Source organism: Gymnodraco acuticeps, unplaced genomic scaffold (assembly GCF_902827175.1).
Source record: "Gymnodraco acuticeps unplaced genomic scaffold, fGymAcu1.1, whole genome shotgun sequence".
NCBI lineage: Eukaryota > Metazoa > Chordata > Actinopteri > Perciformes > Bathydraconidae > Gymnodraco > Gymnodraco acuticeps.
In genome coordinates, this window is record NW_022991885.1 from 121,721 (window position 1) to 145,699 (window position 23,979).

Genomic DNA, 23,979 nt, shown 5'->3' on the forward strand with positions numbered 1-23,979 from the left:
ATGTATTCTAGTAGACCTCAACAATGGACTTATGATCAGCAGAAATGGCCATGACATGGGACCTTTAAGAAGTAATAATACAAAGGAGGTGATAATGAGCAAGGACTTACAGAAGCAGAGGAACAGAGTGTCGACACACATGGCGTAAACACTGAAGAATCCGTGGGCGATGAGGTAGGATCCGACCGCCACAGTCTGGAGAGGAGAAGAAGAAATGTATAAAGAACCATCAGAGATCAGGACCAAAAAAAAAAGGCGTACAAATACTTTGTTACTGTACTTAAGTACATTTTTCTGGTATCAGTACTGTACTTATTTTTCTGACGACTTTCTACTTTTACTTCTTACATTTTGAACCCAAATACCTGTACTTTTTACTTCTTACATGTTGAACCCAAATACCTGTACTTTCTACTTCTTACATGTTGAACCCAAATACCTGTACTTTCTACTTCTTACATTTTGAACCCAAATACCTGTACTTTTTACATGTTGAACCCAAATACCTGTACTTTCTACTTCTTACATGTTGAACCCAAATACCTGTACTTTCTACTTCTTACATGTTGAACCCAAATACCTGTACTTTCTACTTCTTACATTTTGAACCCAAATACCTGTACTTTTTACATGTTGAACCCAAATACCTGTACTTTCTACTTCTTACATGTTGAACCCAAATACCTGTACTTTCTACTTCTTACATGTTGAACACACAAATACCTGTACTTTCTACTTCTTACATGTTGAACCCAAATACCTGTACTTTCTACTTCTTACATGTTGAACACAAATACCTGTACTTTCTACTTCTTACATGTTGAACCCAAATACCTGTACTTTCTACTTCTTACATGTTGAACCCAAATACCTGTACTTTCTACTTCTTACATGTTGAACACAAATACCTGTACTTTCTACTTCTTACATGTTGAACACAAATACCTGAACTTTCTACTTCTTACATGTTGAACTCAAATACCTGTACTTTCTACTTCTCTCATTTTCCAAACAGGCTGGTTCCTTTAGTCTGAATGTGTGTTTGGTGCGTGATCATTATTCTTTAGAGTCATTGCGTGCCTATTGATTTGAACACGATCCGTGTATCCATCATTTCCTGGTCTTCTCTAAAGAAGAGGGACCAATGGAAACGTTGTCATGGTGCCGTTGTTCAGCATGGAAACATTCATTAGCTAACAATGACATTATTGTTCTATTCATATAAAGGGAGGTCAGGTACTCTTTAAAACAGCTGCTAGTTATGGGTACTTTTTACTGAAGTACATTTCAAAGCCTCTTTACTTTTACTTGAGTAAAGAAGTTTAGTCAGTACTTCTACCAGAGTATTTTTAAACACGAGTATCTGTATCTTGACTAAAGGATGTGTGTACTTTTGCCATCTCTGGTTATAAACAACGTTGTGTTTTTGATAGCTTTTAGAAAAATCCTAACTCAGCGCTTCAGAGGTAGAGGTAGAGAGGAGACACTCACCAGGATGGGAACCCAGTAGTAGTGCAGATGTGGAGCGGTGTCCTCGAAGGCCTTCACTCTCCCCGAGAAGAAGAAGAAGGCGAAGATCCCTGAGAATAAAAAACACAATCAATCAAACTTCACAAAGCTCTCTGCTGCACACTGATTGGCTGTGAAGTATATTAAGATACATACATAACAAATATTGTATTTCTTTGGGTAAACATATGCATGATAGGTCCCCTTTAAGTTATTCTATTCAGTCTAAAATGGAGCAACTGTCATGACACGCAATACGACCCGGGATAAATGAAACATTCTAATGAACCTTCTCTAGTCTAAAATAACATCAGGCGAATATTTCGAGAATGAATAATTGACATTAAGACTCACCCACGAGCCCAACAATGAGCAGTTTCCCCAAAAACAAAAGGAAGTCTGTCACTTTGTCCAGGACAGCCACCCTGGGGGATTTAAAGAAATATAAAATGATATTCTGCAAATAAATTCTAAATAAATTAAACTTTATTAAATCCACCTCACCTGATCATGTTCCTCATGAGGAGGAAGAAGGCGTTTTTGGCGGAGGTGCAGAAGTTATTCCCGTAGATCGCCGTCTACAGGACAAACACTCATTACACTCAAATACTTTATAAACATTAGCATAAAGTAGGTATAAAATAGAATAAGTGATGTTTCTACTTTATTGAAAAGGCAATAATAAAGCACGCACCATGATGTAGGCATTTCTGTTGATGAACTTGACACATTTCTCCAAACACCAGAAGCAGCATTTCAGGCAGCACAGCAGGAACTTGGTGCATTTATTATGAGCTCCTGTGAAAAATCATAATAAAATATACTGTAAGTGAAGGTATATTTACGATTAAATGCAATTTCCAAATAGAACTAAGTTCAATATTCTGTTAAATAGGTTTTTTTTCAACTAATTAAATACTCATATATACAGAGAAGATGACAAAGCTAAACAAAGGGTAAACTTGTTCCGTTTTATACGTCTTGAAATCATAAAGTTTGTAGTCATTTTGCCATAATATTTAAGGTCCTGATGTAATTGGATAACCTTTTTCTTCAAGTCTAAAGGTTAGTCAGAGATTTAACAGTAAAAAGAAAGAGATTATTTATAGATTGTGTTTTGTTCTTTTTGCACTTGAAATGTATTGGTTTAATGTGAATTAAACCGCAGCAGACCTTTGAGCTTGTGGTCTAGATACTCCAGCAGAACTCTGATGATCTGAACGATGGAGAGGATCAGGGAGCCGAACGCCAGAGTTCCTGTGTGATACCTGAAAAAACGGACAATAATAATAACTTAAATGTATATAGCCTTTCATATACCAAAGGGGGGGGGGGGACAATTAACACACTGGGACAGAACACACTATGACTACAAAAAAAAGAGACAAGTAGACAGAAGGCAGATGAACGATTGATTTTCAAGCAAACGCAACAGCAAGTCGGCCATTTTTTAAGGACACCAGCTAATCCAACTACTAACGAAGAAAACCAAAGAAGGACCACAGGATTAGGTTTTATACTTTTCCAACATGGAGTTAATGGAGGGTAAAAGCGCCATCTGCAGGTTGTTTAATGTAAGTGTAAGATAATTGCTGACCTACAGAAACGCAAACAACTACACAGGGAATGAGATTTAAATCTTGAAATGTCGTCATATACAGTAAGAATATAACGGTAGATTAACTATTCACAAAAAGCCCCCATTTTGTTAGCATTCAGTTAGCATAACATTAGCTTTCTATGTCCGGATGATTGTATATTGTTAAAGAGCCTCTAGATTTGAAGATCCTGTGTCCCCAAGTTTGTAAATTACACATCCAAAGATTAAAGGGAGGCGTGTGGTGCAGTGGGTTGTGCGTTCGGATCAGGGGGTCACAGGTTCAAACCCCACTGCAGTCAGCATGTCGTTGTGTCCCTGGGCAAGACACTTCACCCCAAATTGCTCCTGTGGGGATTGCCCACAGTATTGAGTATATAAAAGCGTCTAACAAGTGACCTGTTATGTAAACATTTTTGTATTTCCCGACAGGTAGGTTAGGCACCGTTACTGGTGGCAACATTCTTCTCTTTGAGCATTAGTTCAAAAAGAACTCTCCTCTCTCAAAGGACATTTCTATTTTGCACATACCGTATTACATTTCGGATGAAAAACAGCTGACAGAAGACCAGTGAAAACTGATAGGCATCATCTGCTCCTACTTTTGCCAAAGAAGCTATCCTTCAAAGATGGCCGCACCAAATGAACCCCATTCTCTACTGAAACTTCCTGCACATTCAAACCCACCTGAGCGACCTCCCGAGGGAGGAGAAGACGGGGAAGGCGGGCACGTCGTCGGGCTTGTTGAAGGCCCAGTAGTACGAGGCGAAGGCTCCGGCGAGGGTCATCTGTCCCAGCGCCGTCACAAAGTTAGCGCACCAGAAGAAGAGGAAGACGTTGTAGAACTGCAGCCCAATCAGGTACTTGTGGTACGCCGTCTCTCCGCCGTAGAAAGCGAACAGACACTCTGAGTCCGGGCACTGCGTCTTTTCTATACTGATGGAGTAGTTCTGAGCACAGATACAGGTTATATAAACACCTTTATACACACTTTGGAAATCTACTCAACATTCAATGTCATGGAACCATTGAAAATACATTCACAAGAGGATAATTAGGTCTAAAGAGAAATCTGATGTCCTGGTTTTAGGCCTCACTCCTGCACCGCTCTATTCTGTACTCTGTTGTTAACTACATCTGTGATTTTGTCTATTCTACAGTACTGCAATACTACCTGGTACAAGTGTTTGTCAACAGCTTTAAAATCCAAACTGCTCCAAAATCTGCTCAAAGTGTTTTTTGAAACTGAGCCGTTGTGTTCATTAGTAAAGTGGAACTTCTGTGTGAACTATTCATATCTTAAACTGCACTGTAACTTTTTAGTCATGTACTTTTTATTCATGTATTTTTTCTTTTAATGTTACTTTTATTATCTTTTCTTTTTAATGACTGTTTTTAAATGCCATTTTCTTAATGTCTTTCATTTTTGTAAAGCACCTTGAATTGCCTTGTGTTGAAAGGTGCTATATAAAGAAATGTGCCTTGCCAAAGATTGTTGGTCAACCCTTTCAGACTATCATAATAACCTCATGAGGCTGTCCAACAACATCATGGGACCTAATGCATGCTCTAACAGAGAATATGAACTGCTACAATCTAATGGAGATTGAATAAAGTCAGACTGAAGCATCCTTTGTGCTCCAGTCTGTCCTCTCAGTAGACACAGAGCTGAATCCAGATCAGATGCACGCTGAAGGCTCTTTGAGCAGCTTTTCTCTCACTGATCGTGCTGTTATGTTAAATGTTTGTGTTCCATGTATTGTGTCTTGATATCTGTCTGTTGATGTTACACATGGAGCTGCTGTGATGCAAGTCACATTTCAGACTTGATCTGACCATTAAAGTATTATCGTATATAGACACCTTTAAAAAACACACACGGATCATGTCATGGAACCATTGAAAATAAATTCACAAGATAATTAAGCGTGAAAGCTGTTTTAAAAGTTAGATTAAATTCATTTTATCCACAAGCATGTTAACAATATAAGTAAAAATCACAAGACATAACGGAAATTTGTTAAATGGGATAACCAATCCGAAGCTATAGAATAGGGTTCCAGGAAAACGTAACAATAACCAACTTCCATGTGGTCTTAAAGCTGCAGTATCACTTAAAATGTCCCTTTTAAGCCTGTTTGTCATCTTAATTAACTTTTAAAACGTTTTTAGGTTGAGTGATTCCAGGATGCTGCAGTGTCATTTCTGGGTTTGAAGAATGTGTCGACGATTATCCCGTTTATTCTGTGAATTGATAACATTTTGGCCAGGATTAAAATGGAGGTCCTAACATCCATTGATAATAAAAAGGAGAACTCACCGCAGGTTCACAAGTTTTTCTCGAGTGGTCGCACATCGTCTCATTGAAGACTTTGTAGATCGGTTGATTAGAGGTAGACAAGAAGCTGATCAGTGTTATTAAGGACAACGTCAGAAGATGTTCAGCATCCTAGTCAACTACACAAAATCCTACGACGTTAGATTAAGTTTTGGTGACAACATTTAACGCTAACCAACTCCTGAGCTTAAATACTTATCAACATGTGCTTTTTAAGTTCATTTCTGTTTAGTATAGTCGCACATGCTTAAATCAGCTGTTCCAGTAATGGGACATTTAGAAAGGATACACAGCAGTGACGGCCCAGTAGGCGATGACGATGGCCAGGAGGAGGAAGGTGAAGAGAGGGTAGAAGAGGGAACACATCACATGCCCGATGGTTCTGTAAACACAACAACAACAACAACCAAGACAAAAATCATCACTTTGAGTCGAATTACAATTAGTTTAACTGTGTATTTAGCATTAGTCCGATTCTTCAATGCATTACCTTGTACAGTTAAATGAGTTTTAAGTTAGAAAACATCTTAAGGTCATTGATATATTTTAACAATTTGTTCCATTCTCTCGTCTAAAAGCGCCAATAGATTCATGTGAATTATACTTTATGTGAAATCTGACCTGCTGGCTTCTTTGATGAGAGCGATGGCGATGAGGATCCTCTTCCTGAGGAAGATGAGCAGGAGGATGATGATGACCTCCACAATGGCCAGAATGATCACTAAAGGAGAGGACGAGTAGAAGAGGGATAGATTACACAGATGTCCTCACTTCACAGTAACATATCAGAGTGTATAAAGGTGTGTATGCTGGTCTGTGTTCGTACTGAAGGCCAGCCAGGTCTGTCTGATCTGCAGGTAGACGGTGAAGTCCGTCTGGAAGCCGATTTCCTGCAGAGTGACGTTAGCGCCGGCCTCTCCCTTCAGAGCGGCGTACTCCATGTAGCAGTGGAAGATACCTGAACAGTACATTACATTTAGATAAAGCGTACATTTAAAGTGACTTAAGATGAGTGCAATCAACCATGAAGCTACAGACTCAGAACAGTAAGAAACCTGCAGGTACAGAATCAAGTTTATTGCCAGGTACGTTTACACATACAAGGAATTTTCTTTGGTTTCTGGTGGTGCGAACATAAACAATCTAAAATAATAAGTTGCAAAGTAGGGGTAAAAAAGAAATATATAAGGATAATAAAAAATAAGCATTTTTAAGAAACCGGTACATCAGTGTTCATTAAGCCATTTAAGTGCATTCGTTTTAAAAAGGGGCCCTATTCTGCTTTTGGGGGGTTCTGTCATTCCTGTGGTGTGTTATATGGGTTTTAGTGCATGTCAATGGTCTGCAAAGGCTAAAATCTCTGTGTTCCCTCAAGATCAGGGGTGTCAAACTCAAATACACAGTGGGCCAACATTTTAAAATGGTACTAGTCGAGGGCCGGACTGGTTCAACGTTTATTGCAAAACGTATTGAAATGAACTTATTGCACATATTAAACCTGGAACTAACAAAGCTTAAATGATTGCCTATAAAAACAACATTAAACATTAACTAATCAGCATTCATTTCTTATGGCTCTATCTGCAGCTTTTCCAGAGTCATTTCTTATGATTACATTTTCCCACAGGCCAACAACAGCTTCAACAAAACTATTTCCCTCAAAGAGCAAACCAAACATGCCCTGTTGTCGTGAGAGAAAAAGTGCAGAAGGAAACATCCATTAAACTCAGTGTGCTGCTCTGTGATGCTAGTTCAAGCAGATACTTGGCATCTCATCTTAGGTGCAAGCTCATCAATGTTTGGGCTCAGGCTCTGAGCGGAGGAGACCCTCAGGATGGAGTGAAGGTGTGCGTGCAATATACCGGCGGGCCAGATCTAATAGTAATTACAAATTATCCTGCGGGCCGAAATTAAATCCACTCAGCCTGATTTGGCCCCCGGGCCTTGAGTTTGACACATGTGCTCAAGATGGAGTTTCCCCTCATTCCACTCCCACCTGAAACGCCACCATTGGACTCCTTTGTTTACTTCAGGAACATAGTGACATCACTATATTACAATAAATGTACCACTATACTGGTGTCAAAAAGAAACCGTTTATTTGATTGGGTTAAATGAGCAGTCTGTAATGATTTGTTACCATGAACGATAGCGTTGCTAGCTAACGACAGCGCTGATGACCACCTGTGTGTGATTTGAGTCAACCCTTCACTGTCAAAATTCATATATTGACAGTGTACGACATGCATTGTACCAATTTCCTTATTTAAAGAGCATAATGCTTTTATGTTTGAACTCTTACCGTATCCTAGGACCAGTATCACCATGACGATCATGACCCAGACCATGATCCCGGCCAGGAAGCGCAGCAGGACGATGAAGAGCAGACTGGTGAGCATCGCAATAACCAAACCTCTGCAGAGAGGAAGGAACAGAGAGGCAGTGAGCGGAGGTTTCAGAGAGAAGCAGATGTGTTAATGTTCCTGAGGGACTTACATGACGATCCAGTACCAGGACTTTGTGTAATCCTCAAAGATCTTCATCACCACCTGACGAGCCTCCATCACCACCGTGGCGTTCCTGAGGAGAGATTCAGGCCAGTTTACTTTCAGTGTTTAATGATAAATACATACAAATGATGGTAGTTTTGTTTTCATTAATACCAAGAACAAATGATTTAACTCCAATTAAGCCAAAGCTATTTTTCTATGAGATGTGGACAATAATACAACACACAATAAAGATTACCTTATTTTTTTGGCACATTTTACTTTGTGTTTTAAAAAGAAAATATATATTTGAGGCAGGCTGTGGCAAAGTGGAATACTGCATTGGGATCAGGGGAGCACAGGTTCAAACCCCACTGCAGTCAGCATGTCGTTGTGTCCCTGAGACACTTCACCCCAAAGTGCTCCTGAGGGGATTGCCCACAGTATTAAGTATGTAAGTCGCTTTGGATAAAAGCGTCTAACATGTAATGCATATTTTTATTTTGACTTCTTATGTTTATAGAAATCTATCCTTCCATCTTCTCCCGCTTATCCGTGGTCGGGTCGCGGGGGTAGCAGTTCCAGCGAGAGCCCCAAACTTTCTTTTCCCCTCATCAACCAGCTCTGACTGGGGGATCCCAAGGCGCTCCCAGGCCAGCGAAGAGATATAGGGAGGCGCCCAGGTGGCATCCTAACTAGGTGCCCGAACCACCTCAACTGAGGAGGAGCGGTTCAAGTCCGAGTCCATCCCGGATGACTGAACTTCTCACCTTATCCTTAAGGGAGACGCCAGCCACCCTGTGGAGAAAACCCATCTCGGCCGCTTGTATCCGTTTATAGAAATATCATTTTTTTATTTTTCAAATGTTTACTTTAATATATTTGTATAAATATTTGTATTCTTTTAAATGTTTCTCTTTATTGCACATGTTTACTTTAAATATGTTTATATGTTGTATTTGCACATGTATATTTTCACCCCTGATGTATGGGCTCAGAACAGTCTCATAATACACACAGAAGGATTCACACTTGTGTTTATCAATGCAGGCAGGCTCCATGGCCCCGTCAGCTCCGGACAGCGCAAAATGCGTACATGAAGCGCTACGTCATGAACGCAATAAATCATACCCCGGTGGGGACGCGCTCATGTGATTGGCTTAGAATGGAGGAGACATCTGATTGGCTATAGATAGAAAAAATTACAAGTACGAATCGGGTGACCGTCTGGGGAGTCTAAAAAAACCCACACACGAATGCACAGCGATCCGTGCACAGAAAGCGGGTTGTGTGGATAAAAAATACATATGTAAAACTTTTTTCTGTATTTGGATTTTATTTACATGTATATGAAACGGAACACATTTGTGGATCTGGAAATACAAGTGTGACTCCTTCTGTGAGCATGTGTGAATTACGAGACTGTTCTGAGCCCATAACAATGTTTATTTGACTTCATCTTTTTTTACACATTTTAAAATTTCAATAAATATTTGTATTTTCATTTAAAACAGGCTCTTGACTGACAGTGCCTGTTTCTAAAGTATGTTTGAGCACTATGAAGTTCCCCTGCAGGGTTGCAGGTTGGGACGTTGCAGCTGTTTGAGACTGATAATGAAGGATATTGATAACTCACTTGACTCCATCCACCAGGTCCTTGGCGTCTCTCATGGTCCCGCTGCCGTCGTCAAAGTGAGAGTTGTTTCCCACGGTGATCAAACCTCCTTTCAGGCCCAGAGCGGGGAAACACCTCCGAGTGACTGAAGGGAAGCAAAGGAAGATGTAAGAATAGGCAGTAAAAGTACATTTCAGATCTCGACTGACACTCTGGAAATATACTACATGCAACATACTGGAGAAAATACTGTGGAATTTTTGCACATTCTTACTTTAATTACCTGTGTTTATTATAAATATTTAGATTTGATGTTTGTTGTATCTTTTGTTTGACATTTTAACTCCAACTTTCTATGTTTATTTGAATATTGTAATTCAATGTTTTTAATCAGACATTTTAATAACATTCATTTTGTTGTTTGTATAAATATCCTTATATTTTATTTGGAAATAGCTTGTTTACCCATTCTTACTCTAACTTCATGTATTCCATTTTTTCTTTATTTCAAACTGTCATAAAACCACATTTTCTAAATAAAAATAATAAATAAAGTATTCTGATTAATACAAATAATATAAAATATAATATTTCCACTCACAGGGCTTGCTGGGGGTCAGCATGGACGGACAGAGGCCTTGCTTCAGGATTTCTGGGATTCCCTGAATCATTTAAAGCAGATAAGAACGGGTGAATGTGTGTGTGTGAGTGTGAGTGTGAGTGTGAGTTTATACCCACCATATTGTTGGTCACGCCCTCCTTGCAGAACGTCTTGTAGTAGTCGAAGTCCTTCGTGTTGGTGTAGGCTTTCACTAACGTCAGGAACTTATCAGGACATGTCTCCACACACATCTGAGGAGGACACACATTCACAGCAGGAGGTCACAGGTTAAGGATACAAAATAAAAAAAGCAGCACAGCAGGAGATTTAAGTCCAATATAAACTATTACAATTATGTATTTAAAATTGTAATTAATATTTCCATTATATTTTATTAATCCTTTTAAATGCACATATTTACTTTAAAGTGCATATATTATGGGTCTCAGATATATACAAATATATAAAAACAAAATGTGTTTTGCTCAAAATACAAACAGATCATGTATTTCAGAAATCCCTCATATCCCTCTGTTCCAGCCCTGTTAGAGAAACGCAGATTTTGGGTCCTTAGCTTGAAAAAAAAAAAAAAAGAGAGGAGGCGGAGCTAATGCCTGATCAGAATTCTACCGGAGATAAAGTTAAATTCTGCTGTGATAAAACGCCATCCTGTTCTAAACCACATCAAAGATTATTTCTGAAACAGTATGGAGCTCAAATGCTTTTTCTCTTGCGGGTTTATCACAAGGTGAGTTCCTTTTTATATTTCCTGCTTTTTAAAAACACATGTGCTCTCCAGTACAGGTTAGCTCTGAGTGTTAGCGAGACAAACAAAGACGAGATTACGTCCACAACACATCAGGCATTGTTTCTGACAGCAACTCTCTGTGGGTCCACCATCCGAAATTACGTAATATCGGCAGCAAATCTGTATCCGCTCGTTGTACCCCAGTTTTTTTAAAGATTTGGGTACGGAGGTGGGGGGGGGGGTTACCTTGGTTGCTGATTGGCTAATGGTTACACAAGCCAAAACATCGTTATGATATCATAAAGTGGCCAAAATCTGATCAGCTCGTTTTCAGTTAGGTTTTTATAGAAATGGATCAGGACAAAAAGAGAGAGAATCTTTGTTCCTGAAATTTTCAGAGTCTCTTTACACAGAGGGGACACATGTTGATGTAGGAGAGACATAAAGAAGAGGGGACACATGTTGATGTAGAAGAGACATGAAGAAGAGGGGACACATGTTGATGTAGAAGAGACATGAAGAAGAGGGGACACATGTTGATGTAGAAGAGACATGAAGAAGAGGGGACACATGTTGATGGAGAAGAGACATGAAGAAGAGGGGACACATGTTGATGGAGAAGAGACATGAAGAAGAGGGGACACATGTTGATGTAGAAGAGACATGAAGAAGAGGGGACACATGTTGATGGAGAAGAGACATGAAGAAGAGGGGACACATGTTGATGGAGAAGAGACATGAAGAAGAGGGGACACATGTTGATGGAGAAGAGACATGAAGAAGAGGGGACACATGTTGATGTAGAAGAGACATGAAGAAGAGGGGACACATGTTGATGGAGAAGAGACATGAAGAAGAGGGGACACATGTTGATGGAGAAGAGACATGAAGAAGAGGGGACACATGTTGATGTAGAAGAGACATGAAGAAGAGGGGACACATGTTGATGTAGAAGAGACATGAAGAAGAGGGGACACATGTTGATGTAGAAGAGACAAGAAGAAGAGGGGACACATGTTGATGTAGAAGAGACACGGAGAAGAGGGGACACATGTTGATGTAGAAGAGACATGAAGAAGAGGGGACACATGTTGATGTAGAAGAGACATGAAGAAGAGGGGACACATGTTGATGTAGAAGAGACAAGAAGAAGAGGGGACACATGTTGATGTAGAAGAGACACGGAGAAGAGGGGACACATGTTGATGTAGAAGAGACATGGAGAAGAGGGGACACATGTTGATGTAGAGGAGACATGAAGAAGAGGGGACACATGTTGATGTAGAAGAGACATGAAGAAGTGGATTTTGCATAATAGGTGACCTTTAACATCATATGTAGGAATAACAAAGAAATTCTCAATTTGTACCTTTTTTTTTAATACACTATAAATGTCACTCAACCCAATAAACTGTTCAATAAATAAAGCATTGTGATTCTTAACAGCTGTTCTCTACATAAATAGGTTTTTATAAGACAGGAGGGGGGAGGGGGTTCTCACCTGGGTGGTGGGGCACTGGAACTCCAGCAGCACCATGGGGCTCGCACACTTCATGATGTTGAAGTAGAACAGCATGCCCTTTTTCCTGTTAAAAAACGCAGATACGTTTATAAATGATCAGAGGAAAAAAGGGCTTAAGAGGCTGACTAACACATTCCTGTACATCGTGTGTGATTCATGTTTTTGACCTTCATCAAAAGTACCGTAAACCGGGAAGTCATCATTATTTTCTCATGTTGTGCTCCGGAGAGTACACTTGTTTGTGTCTTTATAGTAAGAAGCATTGACAGTTATATCTGGAGACCTTCTTGCGAGGTGCGATATACACTTGTGTTCAATTTAAATGTTTCCTTGCAATTTGTATACATTACAGCTTACTAAAAATACTTTTAACATGGTTTAAGCATTTGCGATTTGTATTCACTTAATTGTTTATTAATCAATGTGTGCTTGCCTTTCTATAATAAGCAAGTCTACTCTCTTCCTAAACATGCACTGTGGCTTTGAAACCCTCCAGGGGGTCCGGTGCCTTGCTCTAATGCACCACGGCAGTAACTGGGACCTCTCAAAGTACCAGTCCACATTCCATATTAAGGTCTGTTCGGGGACTTGAACCGGCAACCCTACAGTTCCCAGGCCAAGTGCCTACAGACTATGCCTTTGTTGCTGTAACGCCGTTAATTTGCCCACTGTGGAACGAGTAAAGGATTTCTGATTCTGATAGTATCACACCAACATCCATACTAAATTACATACAGGGGCATAAAGAGGAAGGGGGGGCTATGTAACCCGACACACCAGATTATTTGTTACACCATCAGATAATCCCTCTTTGAATACCTTTTCAAAGAGGGCAGTACTTTCCCGCGCTCTCGCTCTGAACACACCCATATTTGAGCTGAACTGTCATCTAGTGTTTGACTACTTTCTGTTGTGACACTATAGCGGTAACTAAATCCATCCAACAAATACAAACACTTGGCAAAGAACCCAAAACCATGTCTGTCTCCAGGAGCACATATTGCCGTGATGACACAAGGTGAAAACAACACCAACCACACACACACTGTCTCAGATGGTAATTATAATCTATATTTGGAAAGCGACTCACTCCAGTGGGGTGCCCGCCTGCCCGCAGAACTGCCCTCGACTGTCAGTGGGGTAAATCACCTTCCTGGGGTCACCCTGGGACCAGGCTGGAGGCACAAACAAAGAAGGTTAGATTGCATTTAAACAAAGGTTTTTGATGGGTTTTTCTCAACTTGCAGGGTTGTTACCTTACCCAGAATTCCCACTGCAAAGTAACCCAGTAGGGCGATAATGAAGAGAATGCAGCACACGATGTCTGTGCAGCTCCTGGGAGGAGAGAGCAGAGTTTAAAGGGTTAAAATAAACTCTTTACACACAGTGAAAACCAGAAGTCACATATCTCTAATTTACCTGTTCTGGATGGGGCCTTTGAACGAGGAGTCATACTTCCTTGGCTCGCCTAAACAGAAGAAGAAAAAGAAGCAGATGTTAGAGACTTTATGTTGGTCGACCAAGAAGTTAGTGTCGCAAGGGTTCTCTTCACAAAAAGACAATGGGATTTTTCCATAGGATTTAAGCAGCACATAAGATCTGTGTGACACTCGCGTTTATGATCCTACACATTTTGTTTAGTAGGATAATCTCCACCACTTTATGATTTTTGAGGTAAAAAGCTATCGTCACGGTCACATGACTTCATGTCACCACCACTAAGCTAAAGGTGGCTAATGTTGGGCGTGATGATGTTTAGTCGTCTCATTTAGACACTTGTTAGCAACTGCTGTTTTTAAATTCACCAGTGGGGTATTTACTGACGTAGTTTATGTCGTTAACTTGTGTTAACCACAGACCTTAAATTCAGGCTTCTAACCCAAAAGAAGACATTGACCAGAAATGGTAAATTGGTAACTCATTTCCAGGTTTTAGGACTCATTCCTGCACCGCTCTAGTGAGGGCATGGCTTAGTGAGATATCTACAACCCTAAGTGCAATATAATATGTTAAACAGGGATGTTATTAAAAAGTTTGAGAAACAGTAAGCCCCCCCTTTTCCTCCCTCTCTTCTGTCAGATGGCTTTTGCCTGCAAGCAGACACGCCTGGCAACACAACAAATTCCTCCCTGGTGACTAAGCAGCAGAAAACCCATGAGGAGGAAGAGGACAACACAACTGGTGCGTCCACCAGAGGGGGCCTGAATCACTAATCTAGATCAATACCATGACAAGGCAATAATGTCATGTTCATATACAAGACTTATAATGCCAACAACAAGACATTTAAAACAATCCACACCTTTTTCTGAAGGGTAAAGCATTAATTCAATAAATCAGAATAAGATGGTATCACTTGTTTTTCAGAAAAAGAAAGGCATTGTGATAGACTACCTCTGTTAAGCAGGTTATTATTAGATTAAATGGGAGATGTGGAATATGGAGAAAGTCTTGGTGGATATTTACACTCTTAATTTGGGTTGGGATAATAAGACTGCCTGCAAATGGACAGCCCGATGCAGAGCAGAATATATTAATGTAATAGTCCCAGATGCATGAAATTGAAACAATATAATATTTCACTATCAGGACAGCCATGCCTGGATTTTATTTGAGTTTCTGCATGAAAGTAAGAGGCATTTTGTGGGGGGTTTTCTTGGATTAAAGAGTGGTGCAGGAATGAGTCCTAAAACCTGGTAATTTACATTTTAACTTGTTAGACGCTTTTATCCAAAGCGACTTACATACTCAATACTGTGGGAAATCCCCACAGGAGCAATTTGGGGTGAAGTGTCTCAGGGACACAACGACATGCTGACAGCAGTGGGGTTTGAACCTGTGACCCTCTGATCCCAACACCAAGGCTCCAATGTAATGAGTCAGCACTTTTGTTTCCCTTGTCTTGATTTTAAGGGTTTTTGAACATGTTGTTTAAATGCCTAAAATAGGGTCTGTGGTTAACACAAGCTGAAGAGATTTTTGATCTAATAAAATACGTCAGTAAATACCCCACTGGTGAATTTAAAAACAGTGGTTGCTAACAAATGTCTAAATGAGACGACTAAACGTCATCACGCACAACATTAGCCACCTTTAGCTTAGCGGTGGTGAAGTCATGTGACCGTGCTGTAGTTCCTTTATAGCCCAACATTAGCCGCCTTTAGCTTAGCGGTGGTGACGTGAAGTCATGTGACCGTGCTGTAGTTCCTTTATAGCCCAACATTAGCCACCTTTAGCTTAGCGGTGGTGTCGTGAAGTCATGTGACCGTGCTGTAGTTCCTTTATAGCCCAACATTAGCCGCCTTTAGCTTGGCGGTGGTGACGTGAAGTCATGTGACAATGCTGTAGTTCCTTTATAGCCCAACATTAGCCACCTTTAGCTTAGCGGTGGTGACGTGAAGTCATGTGACCGTGCTATAGTTCCTTTAAAGCCTAATGTTGCTTTTTTCTCCTAGAGATGACCTTTGGCATTAATAAGGTTATCCTGCTAATTTCTGCAATAGTTAAAACAGGGTTGCCAACTTTGGGTACCTGGCTGGAGTGAGATTTTGATATCATGGGTTTAATTACACATACTGTATGCGCACTAAATGACTGCTATCGTGTCAGTAGCGGGACCTTAGCATATATATACGAATACACAATATTGGACACAGACAAGTCAAAAAAAGTCAAACACATGTTTGTTTCCACTGTTTTATTGTGTGCATAGGCCTCTCGCGATAAACAATTAATTGACTTATCGTAGGATAAATAAAAATGAACTCGATCGTTTGAAAGGATGTACTTGAATTATTATTATATATTATCATTAGGTCAGTGGTATAAAATGGTCATACAACGGTGCCGACAATATTATCGTTTATCGCAATAATTTCCTGGAAAATGTATCCAACAAAATTAATTATCGTGAGAGGCCTATACATGAAACACACACACAAATCTACAGACTTACTCCAAACTGTCAAATATATTAATTAACGCACTCTCACTCTCATATACTCTTTGACTCTATGTTTGGCCTAGTAGAACAATAAGCAACAGACTTTTACTTGTTATCATTTCTACTGGATCTTAGATCTGCGCATGCGCAATACAGGTCGGGGATTGACCAACCGGTGTCAGTACCAGATATGTTCGGGCTACCAGATATGTTCGGGTGTATTTCCGTCGCATCCGTCATCCGTCATATCCGTCTACTCACCTCCCTCTGATTGACTGACTGGTTTTGTTGCAGTCTGTTCATGCCATGTGTTTCTTGCGTAAGACTATATACACACGGAACACATGTATTACAGGGCTGTACCCAGTGTGCTTCATAAAACATTTTTGAAGCTTATTTTTTTTAATTAAGCCGTTTCCATGTTATAACAGCATCTCGTTAAATCAATATCGGAAACAATAATTGTTTTTTTGTGGTTGTTTAAATGTAATTTATGGTGCTGTTAGAGTGCTTATAGACTGACCCGTTAATACAGATGCCCCCCCCCCCCTTTGAGTGCGGTGAGCTGGAGAGAAGGCAGTCTATTTATTGTGGTGAAAATGTTGTTTAAAAAAAAACCTAACATATATGGATTGAATCAGAATATTCAGCCAATCAAATCCCGTTTCGGAAAATCTGACAGCTCAAGCTGTAGCCAATCAAACCGCGTCTAAGCTGGGAGAGATATCCCGCCGTTCATTTCTATATTTAAAAAAAAGATGGAGGAGAAACTAATTATCGCCGTAGCAAATCACCCGGTTTTGTATGACCAGACCCTCTTCACCTACCGGGATACAAACCGGAGGAACCAGGCATGGAGGGAGGTGGCAGAGACAGTGGGTGAAACTGGTAGGTTTTCGCCTGTTTGGGGAGTTTATATATATATATATATATATATATATATATATATATTGCTCCCATAAAATCCCCGGGGTTTTTTGCTTTGTATGTCGGGGGCGGGAGATTCATGTGATTGGTTGTTGGTCGCGTTGCTTGAATAAAATCCCCAAGCTTCAGACACGGCCAGCTCCAAGCTTTTTTTGAAGCTGTAGTGTGGACGCTCCGGTAACGGCCCCTACACACACGGCGGCGTGCGTTGCCGCTTCAACGCTTCTGCCCATTCACTTTGAATGGGGTGACGTCACGATTCGCCGAACTGCATTGTGGGAGCAAAGCGTAGCTTCTCTCGCGGTGCTCGCTGCAAAAGTAGAGCAATGTTCTACTTTTGCCGCCTCGACGGAGGCGTCAGCCAATCAAATCCCGCGTATGCAAATCTGACATTACAAGCGCTAGCCAATCAAACCGCGTGTATGTTGGGAGAGCCAGACTGCAGTTATTTCCCATATGTCAAAAAATGGAGGAGAAATTATCGTGGCGGTACTATATGACCACCAGTCCCTCTTTACATACAGGGATACAAACCGGAGGAGCCAGGCATGGGGGGAGGTGGCAGAGACAGTGGGTGAAACTGGTAGGTTTTCGCCTGTTTGGGGAGTTTATATCCAGTGTACTTCGTTTGAATGGACAGCTAGCAAGCATAGACAGTATATTTAGCCAGCATGGATGTAGCATGAATGCTTTGCTTTGTATGTCCGGGGCGGGACATTCATGTGATTGGTTGTTGGTCGCGTTGTTCGTAAAAAATCCCCAAGCTCCAGACACGCCCACCGCCAAGCGGTAACGCACGCCGCCGTGTGTAGGGGCCGTAACGGCGGCGTGCGTTACCGTTTGGCGTGTCTGAAGCTTGGGGATTTTTTACGAACAACGCGACCAACAACCAATCACATGAATGTCCCGCCCCGGACATACAAAGCAAAGCATTCATACTACATCCATGCTGGCTAAATATACTGTCTATGCTTGCTAGCTGTCCATTCAAACGAAGTACACTGGCTATAAAATCCCCAAACAGGCGAAAACCTACCAGTTTCACCCACTGTCTCTGCCACCTCCCCCCATGCCTGGCTCCTCCGGTTTGTATCCCTGTATGTAAAGAGGGACTGGTCATATAGTACCGGGTGATTCCCTAACGCCACGATAATTTCCTCCTCCATTTTTTTACATATGGGAAATAACTGCGGTCTGGCTCTCCCAACATACACGCAGTTTGATTGGCTAGCGCTTGTACTGTCAGATTTGCATACGCGGGATTTGATTGGCTGACGCCTCCGTCGAGGCGGCAAAGTAGAACATTGCTCTACTTTTGCAGCGAGCACCGCGAGAGAAGCTACGCTTTGCTCCCACAATGCAGTTCGGCGAATCGTGACGTCACCCCATTCAAAGTGAATGGGCAGAAGCGGCAACGCACGCCGCCGTGTGTAGGGGCCAGAGTGGTGGGGGCGGATCCACAGCTTGAGCAGCTGTCAACTCAACATTGTAAATAACCAACCAAAAACGATCGCCGGTTCATCTTATTTTTGGTGTGAGAATAGTTTGGGCAGCGTGAGATTGAGAGTGAAAGCGTCACACGCCAGATGCGTGAGAGTTGGCAACCCTGGAAAATGGAAAAATCGCATTTGCTTTTTGCGGCGGTAGCAATTGTGGTGCTAACTTCCAGGTTAGCTTTTTTTTAAAAATACGTCATCTCTCCCACCACTGTATTGCAGGCTCAGGCCTTTAGTTAAGTTCGCAGTGTGTCATCTGAGGTCAGCGTGTCAGGCGCATCTATTATCTAAGCAAATTCATCGTGCAGCTCTTAAGCAAATCCCTCAGGGAACATTAGCTCCACTTCAGTAAAAGCAACATTACTTAACAGTTAACAAAATGCAATGAATAAAAAAAGATCAAACACAAAAATAATGGTTATAATCCATTGTTTGCACATTGTTAGTTAGGGCTTTCAATCTCCCCATCTTACTACCAACGGATGTATATTTAAACACATTAGATCTTGAGTTTAGACATTGGGTATGATTTTTCTTCTTTGGCCTCTTTGCATCTAAATAATGAATGTGGTCGGGCGGATAATGCTGCAGAAAGCAGTTACCACATGAGCTCTTAGAGAAGTCACAACTTCCTGTCAGAGCGAGCGTCGGAGCTGCCTTCATGGGCATGGTGTGAGAGCAGTATTGCCACAATGACATTTTTAAGATATTCAGACACGAGTTAAACCGTTTTGACTTGAGGTATTTCCATTAATCCATGTAAAGAAGTTGGATTTAGAAAAGGGAGGCCTTGCCAACTTCATAATGTAGCTGTATAGGACATTATTGAATGAAAGAAGCGTGTCAAATTTCAAATCCACACTTTACATGGTTATATTTGCACAACTGATAATATAAAAAGCTCCCTGCCTTCACACACCTGTATAATCAGCAGAAGGTTCCACAGTAACACCCACACACACTCACACACCCTGTTCTTCCCCGCCGCAATGTTTACATGCTGATACTACCGCTGCAGTTTCACTCAACACAACTTAAAGTGATTTGTTTTAAGAGAAAACCTTAACAGATAATCCTTCAATCACTTCACTTGATACAGAGTGAAGACAGAATGATAAATACTAAGTAAGAAAGAGACAAGTTACCATGTTTTCCATAAAACTCTCCTTCCTCCGGCATGTTTAAAATCCTCTCTGGCTTGAAATGTACTGAAGAAGCCTTTTTTTTCACTCTTTCCACCGCCTCCTAAACTGGGTCACTTGTTCCTCGCTGTGTGAATGAGGGAAACTGGAGTATTGTGGAGGGAGAAACCAGTCCAACCTGTCCCTGAATGGCAGCCAGCAGCAGCAGCAGCTCTACTTCCCTCTGTATTTATCCTGAAACAACAGCCTCTTTCCAATCTGTGCCCCACCTGTGCATCTCCCTTTTTATCTCCTCCCACTTCCAAAATACCTTTCTGGGTGTCAGGTTTTCTCAGTTTCTTTCTCAAAACGAGCAGGAAGGCTGCGAGTGCAAGAGACGAGGCGTGGACGTGTGAATGTGAGGGTGGGGGGTGTTTGTAGAGGAGAGAAGTTGCTTAGATGTTATCAAAAACGTGTGTTTGCAGACAATAAGGAGGTTTCCTGCTGCTCTGTTGTCCCCAGTGGTGTTTTCTGGAGCTTCAGTGAAAAACAGCATGATTACATTCAGGTGTGGGTGATTAGGGCAGCAAATACAACAGCCTGTGCAGTCAATAATAAACTCAAGAATACATGTTTTGTGTTGTAGAATAATTGCCTTTCAGTTGGTGTCGAAACCGTATGAAGTGTTGTATTCATGCAGGAAATATTTCAAGCTTTGGGGTTTCAAATGGAACAAACACAGTGACATCTGCTGGTTTCTAAACTGTATAGAAGGCTATGAAGACTGGCGGTATTCAGTCCTTTACTTAAAGGTGGGGTAGGTAATTCACTTCAGAAACACTTTTTGTTATATTCCATGGAATGCTCTTAACATCCCGATAGCAATGAAAACATTAAATGCTTTGACAATAAATACATTAAAAAATGTCATCTGTGGAAGCCGTGGCTCTGTAAAAAGCACGACCAATCATCTGAGCCGGCCCGGCTAAAGTAACTGGATGGCCTACCTGCCTGTCAGCCTTTGTGTGTTGGAGGAGGGGCTCTGTAAGGAAGTCTGAAGAATGTTTCCGATTGTGTATTTTAAAATTCTAGCGCACTCGAGCTGGTTTCTCCATTCTTACCTACCTTTAAGTAAAAGTGCTTATACAACAATGACAAAATACTCTGTTACGTTAAAAGTCCCGAATTGGAAATGTTACTGAGGTAAAAATAAGTTAGTATAATCAGCTAAATGTACCTAAAGTTATAAATGCAAAACAGTCTCAAATAAAAAAAAGATATATTCAAAATAAAAATAACTTAATTCAAGTAAGTAGGTATAATTAGCAAACTGTGATAAAAGTATGAAATGTAAAAGAAACCAATGCAAATAAATCTAACTTAAAAAAACAACCCAATATGTTTCAAAACAAATTAGAAAATTATTCATAGGCGCCATTTAATAATCTCTCAATTGGATGGTTGATGAATCCACTCAAATGTTCTTGTATTATATTATCATATATTATATTGGCTAGTTTTAATCGTAACAAAATATCATGTTTTATAAAATTGTGTTTTTATGCAAGAATCGTTCAATTTAGCTGTTAAATGAAAGGGGAAGTAAACAGTGAAATATATGAATTACAGTATAGTGGAGTGTTTCCTCCCATCTTGTGGGGACATGGCAGTATTGCACTCGGACCAAATGAGATACACATAAATCCTGTCTTCACAATCAAAACACTTTTTTTGGACTGTTGCAATATCAAAATGGCAGCAAGCTCAAAAATACGTGTATATATATATATATATATTAAGGTATTGTTGAGCTACAGAGATATCCCCGCCTACAACTAATACAACGTTTTTGTTTGGTACAGATTGTCTTTAAATAAATCACATCATGATCATGTTTATCATTCGAAATGTAATTGTTTAGCATTAAGGAAGATTCTGTTCAATAAATGATCAATCCATCCAATATTGTGAATGATATAGCATTGCAATATCAGTCAAAATAATTCCAAATCTTGTAGGCCTAAAATAATTGAAAAGAAACTCAAAATGATTCAAAAAATACCTAAATAAAAAAAGTGTAATGTAGTAAAAGTGTTAAACGTAAAAGTCTCACCCAAAAAAAATCCAGATTATTCAGAAAATTGATTGAAGGTTTATTTCCTGTTTTTTTCACCTGCATGAGATTTTAGATCACTCTCAGTTCTGCATTAAACCACCAAAAGGAAATTAGACAATTTGTTCACATTTCTAACAAAGAGCCCGCAGACTGCAGATGTTTTCAACAGAAACTTTCATTTCAACTGAAATGACTAAGACTTTCCATCCACTCTGTTCTACTTCATGCTGCATGGGGATTCCCAAAAAGAGGCTTGTTGTAATTTCCATACAAAAGAAATAAAAACGTTCCCATCAAGTGACTCGTAAACAGAGCTCTGGGGAATTTGACTTCTTGGACGACGACACACTCAAACAACAGCTCTTTCTTCCATCTGTTGTCCTTTCACTGTTCAGCTACATCCATGTGTAATATACAGTGCCTTGCAAAAGTATTCACCCCCCTTGCCATTTTTTCTATTTTCTTGCATTAAAACCAAAAATAATAATATTTTTGGGGGGATTTTGTGTCAAGAGTCAGACGAAGTGAACAAAAAAGTTTTAAAACATTAAAAAAAATTAAAAACTGAAAAGTGGCGTGTGCATATGTATTCACCCCCTTTGCTATTTAGCCCAAACAAAGACCTTCAAAGTCACACAATTATTTAAATAAAGTTCACCTGTGTGCAATCAAGTGCCTCATTATCTCCGTACCACAGCAAGTGGCATTTAAGCAAGAAAACGACACCATGAAGACTAAAGAGCTCTCCAAACAGGTCAGGGACAAAGTACGAGACAGGGTTGGGTTATAAAAAAATCTCACAAACGTTGAACATCACGAAGCACCATTAAATCCATTATTTTAAAATGGAAAAAATATGCCACGACAACAAACCTGCCAAGAGAGGGCCGCCCACCAAAACTCTCACACCGTGCAAGGAGAGCATTGATCAGAGAGGCAACAAAGAGGCCGAGGATAACCCAGAAGGAGCCAGTAAGCTCCACAGCAGAGAGAGGAGAATCTGTACATAGGACATACTTGAGGAAACTGTGTTTCAGTCTGCCAGAGATTTGAGGCTTGGGCGGAAGTTCACCTTCCAGCAGGACAATGACCCAAAGCATACTGCTAAAGCAATGCTAGAGTGGTTTAAGGGGAAACATTCAAACGTTTTGGAGTGGCCTAGTCAAAGCCCAGACCTTAATCCAATGGAAAATCTGTGGTATAATAATAATAATAATAACTTGGATTTCTATAGCGCCTTTCATAATACCCAAGGTCACTTTACAAGGAAGAACAGGAGTATAAACAAACATAACATAACAAAAGGCAGTCAGACAAAACAACAAATAGATTTGGGGCCGAAGTCCTTGGCAGACAGATGGGACTTGAGGGCCCTTTTGAAGGCCTCAAGTGTGGGGATGTTGTGGATCTCCGCAGGGAGAGCGTTCCAGATGACCTAAAGATGGCTGTACACGAGCGGAACCCATCTAGCCCAAAGGAGCTGGAGCAGTTTTGCCAAGAAGAATGGAAGCAAATCCCAGTGGAAAGAGACTTGCAGCTGTTATTGCTGCAAAAGGTGGCTCTACAAAGTATTGACTTTAGGGGGGTGAATAGTTATGCACGCTCGTGTTTTTTCTTTTTCATTATTATTTCTTGTTTGTTTCACAATAAAAAATATGTTTTGCATCTTCAAAGTTGTGGCATGTTGTGTATATCAAATGATACAAATTCTCCAAAAATCGAAATAAATTAAATGTTTTAATGCAATAAAACAAGAAAAATGCCAAGGGGGGGGGGGGAATACTTTTGCAAGACATTGTATGTGAGCTTTAGCTTAGCATAAAGCTAGTTCATGTACATGTGGGACAGAGCTATGTGTGTGGTGAACCACCGCTCTGACCGTTAAATGAATTATTGGTATAATCTTTTTTTCTTTGGTGGCATTGAGCAACCGTTGTAATCTGTTAAAAGCTCTCAG

The 23,979-nt window shown here is 40.4% G+C and overlaps 1 protein-coding gene across 3 annotated transcripts in view; it reads right to left on the reverse strand.

Annotated features, from left to right (window-relative positions):
* The window catches only part of LOC117535493 (choline transporter-like protein 2), a 37,783-nt gene that overhangs the window by 4,623 nt on the left and 9,181 nt on the right, over positions 1-23,979 (reverse strand). The window contains exons 1-21 of one of the 3 annotated variants that reach the window (XM_034199976.1): positions 19,931-20,237; positions 13,839-13,887; positions 13,681-13,754; positions 13,510-13,594; positions 12,399-12,483; positions 10,287-10,400; positions 10,150-10,210; positions 9,570-9,693; positions 7,941-8,024; positions 7,747-7,859; positions 6,271-6,402; positions 6,066-6,165; positions 5,734-5,826; positions 5,427-5,511; positions 3,794-4,056; positions 2,683-2,777; positions 2,204-2,307; positions 2,014-2,087; positions 1,864-1,934; positions 1,492-1,580; positions 111-195 (exon numbers count right to left, since the gene is read on the reverse strand). In XM_034199976.1, the coding sequence (XP_034055867.1) occupies positions 111-195; positions 1,492-1,580; positions 1,864-1,934; positions 2,014-2,087; positions 2,204-2,307; positions 2,683-2,777; positions 3,794-4,056; positions 5,427-5,511; positions 5,734-5,826; positions 6,066-6,165; positions 6,271-6,402; positions 7,747-7,859; positions 7,941-8,024; positions 9,570-9,693; positions 10,150-10,210; positions 10,287-10,400; positions 12,399-12,483; positions 13,510-13,594; positions 13,681-13,754; positions 13,839-13,887; positions 19,931-19,964 (2,014 nt within the window). In that variant the 5' untranslated portion in view covers positions 19,965-20,237. Of the gene's footprint in view, positions 1-110; positions 196-1,491; positions 1,581-1,863; positions 1,935-2,013; positions 2,088-2,203; positions 2,308-2,682; positions 2,778-3,793; positions 4,057-5,426; positions 5,512-5,733; positions 5,827-6,065; positions 6,166-6,270; positions 6,403-7,746; positions 7,860-7,940; positions 8,025-9,569; positions 9,694-10,149; positions 10,211-10,286; positions 10,401-12,398; positions 12,484-13,509; positions 13,595-13,680; positions 13,755-13,838; positions 13,888-19,930; positions 20,250-23,979 lie in introns of those variants that run through there. The other 2 variants (XM_034199978.1, XM_034199977.1) reach the window with 2 other exon arrangements.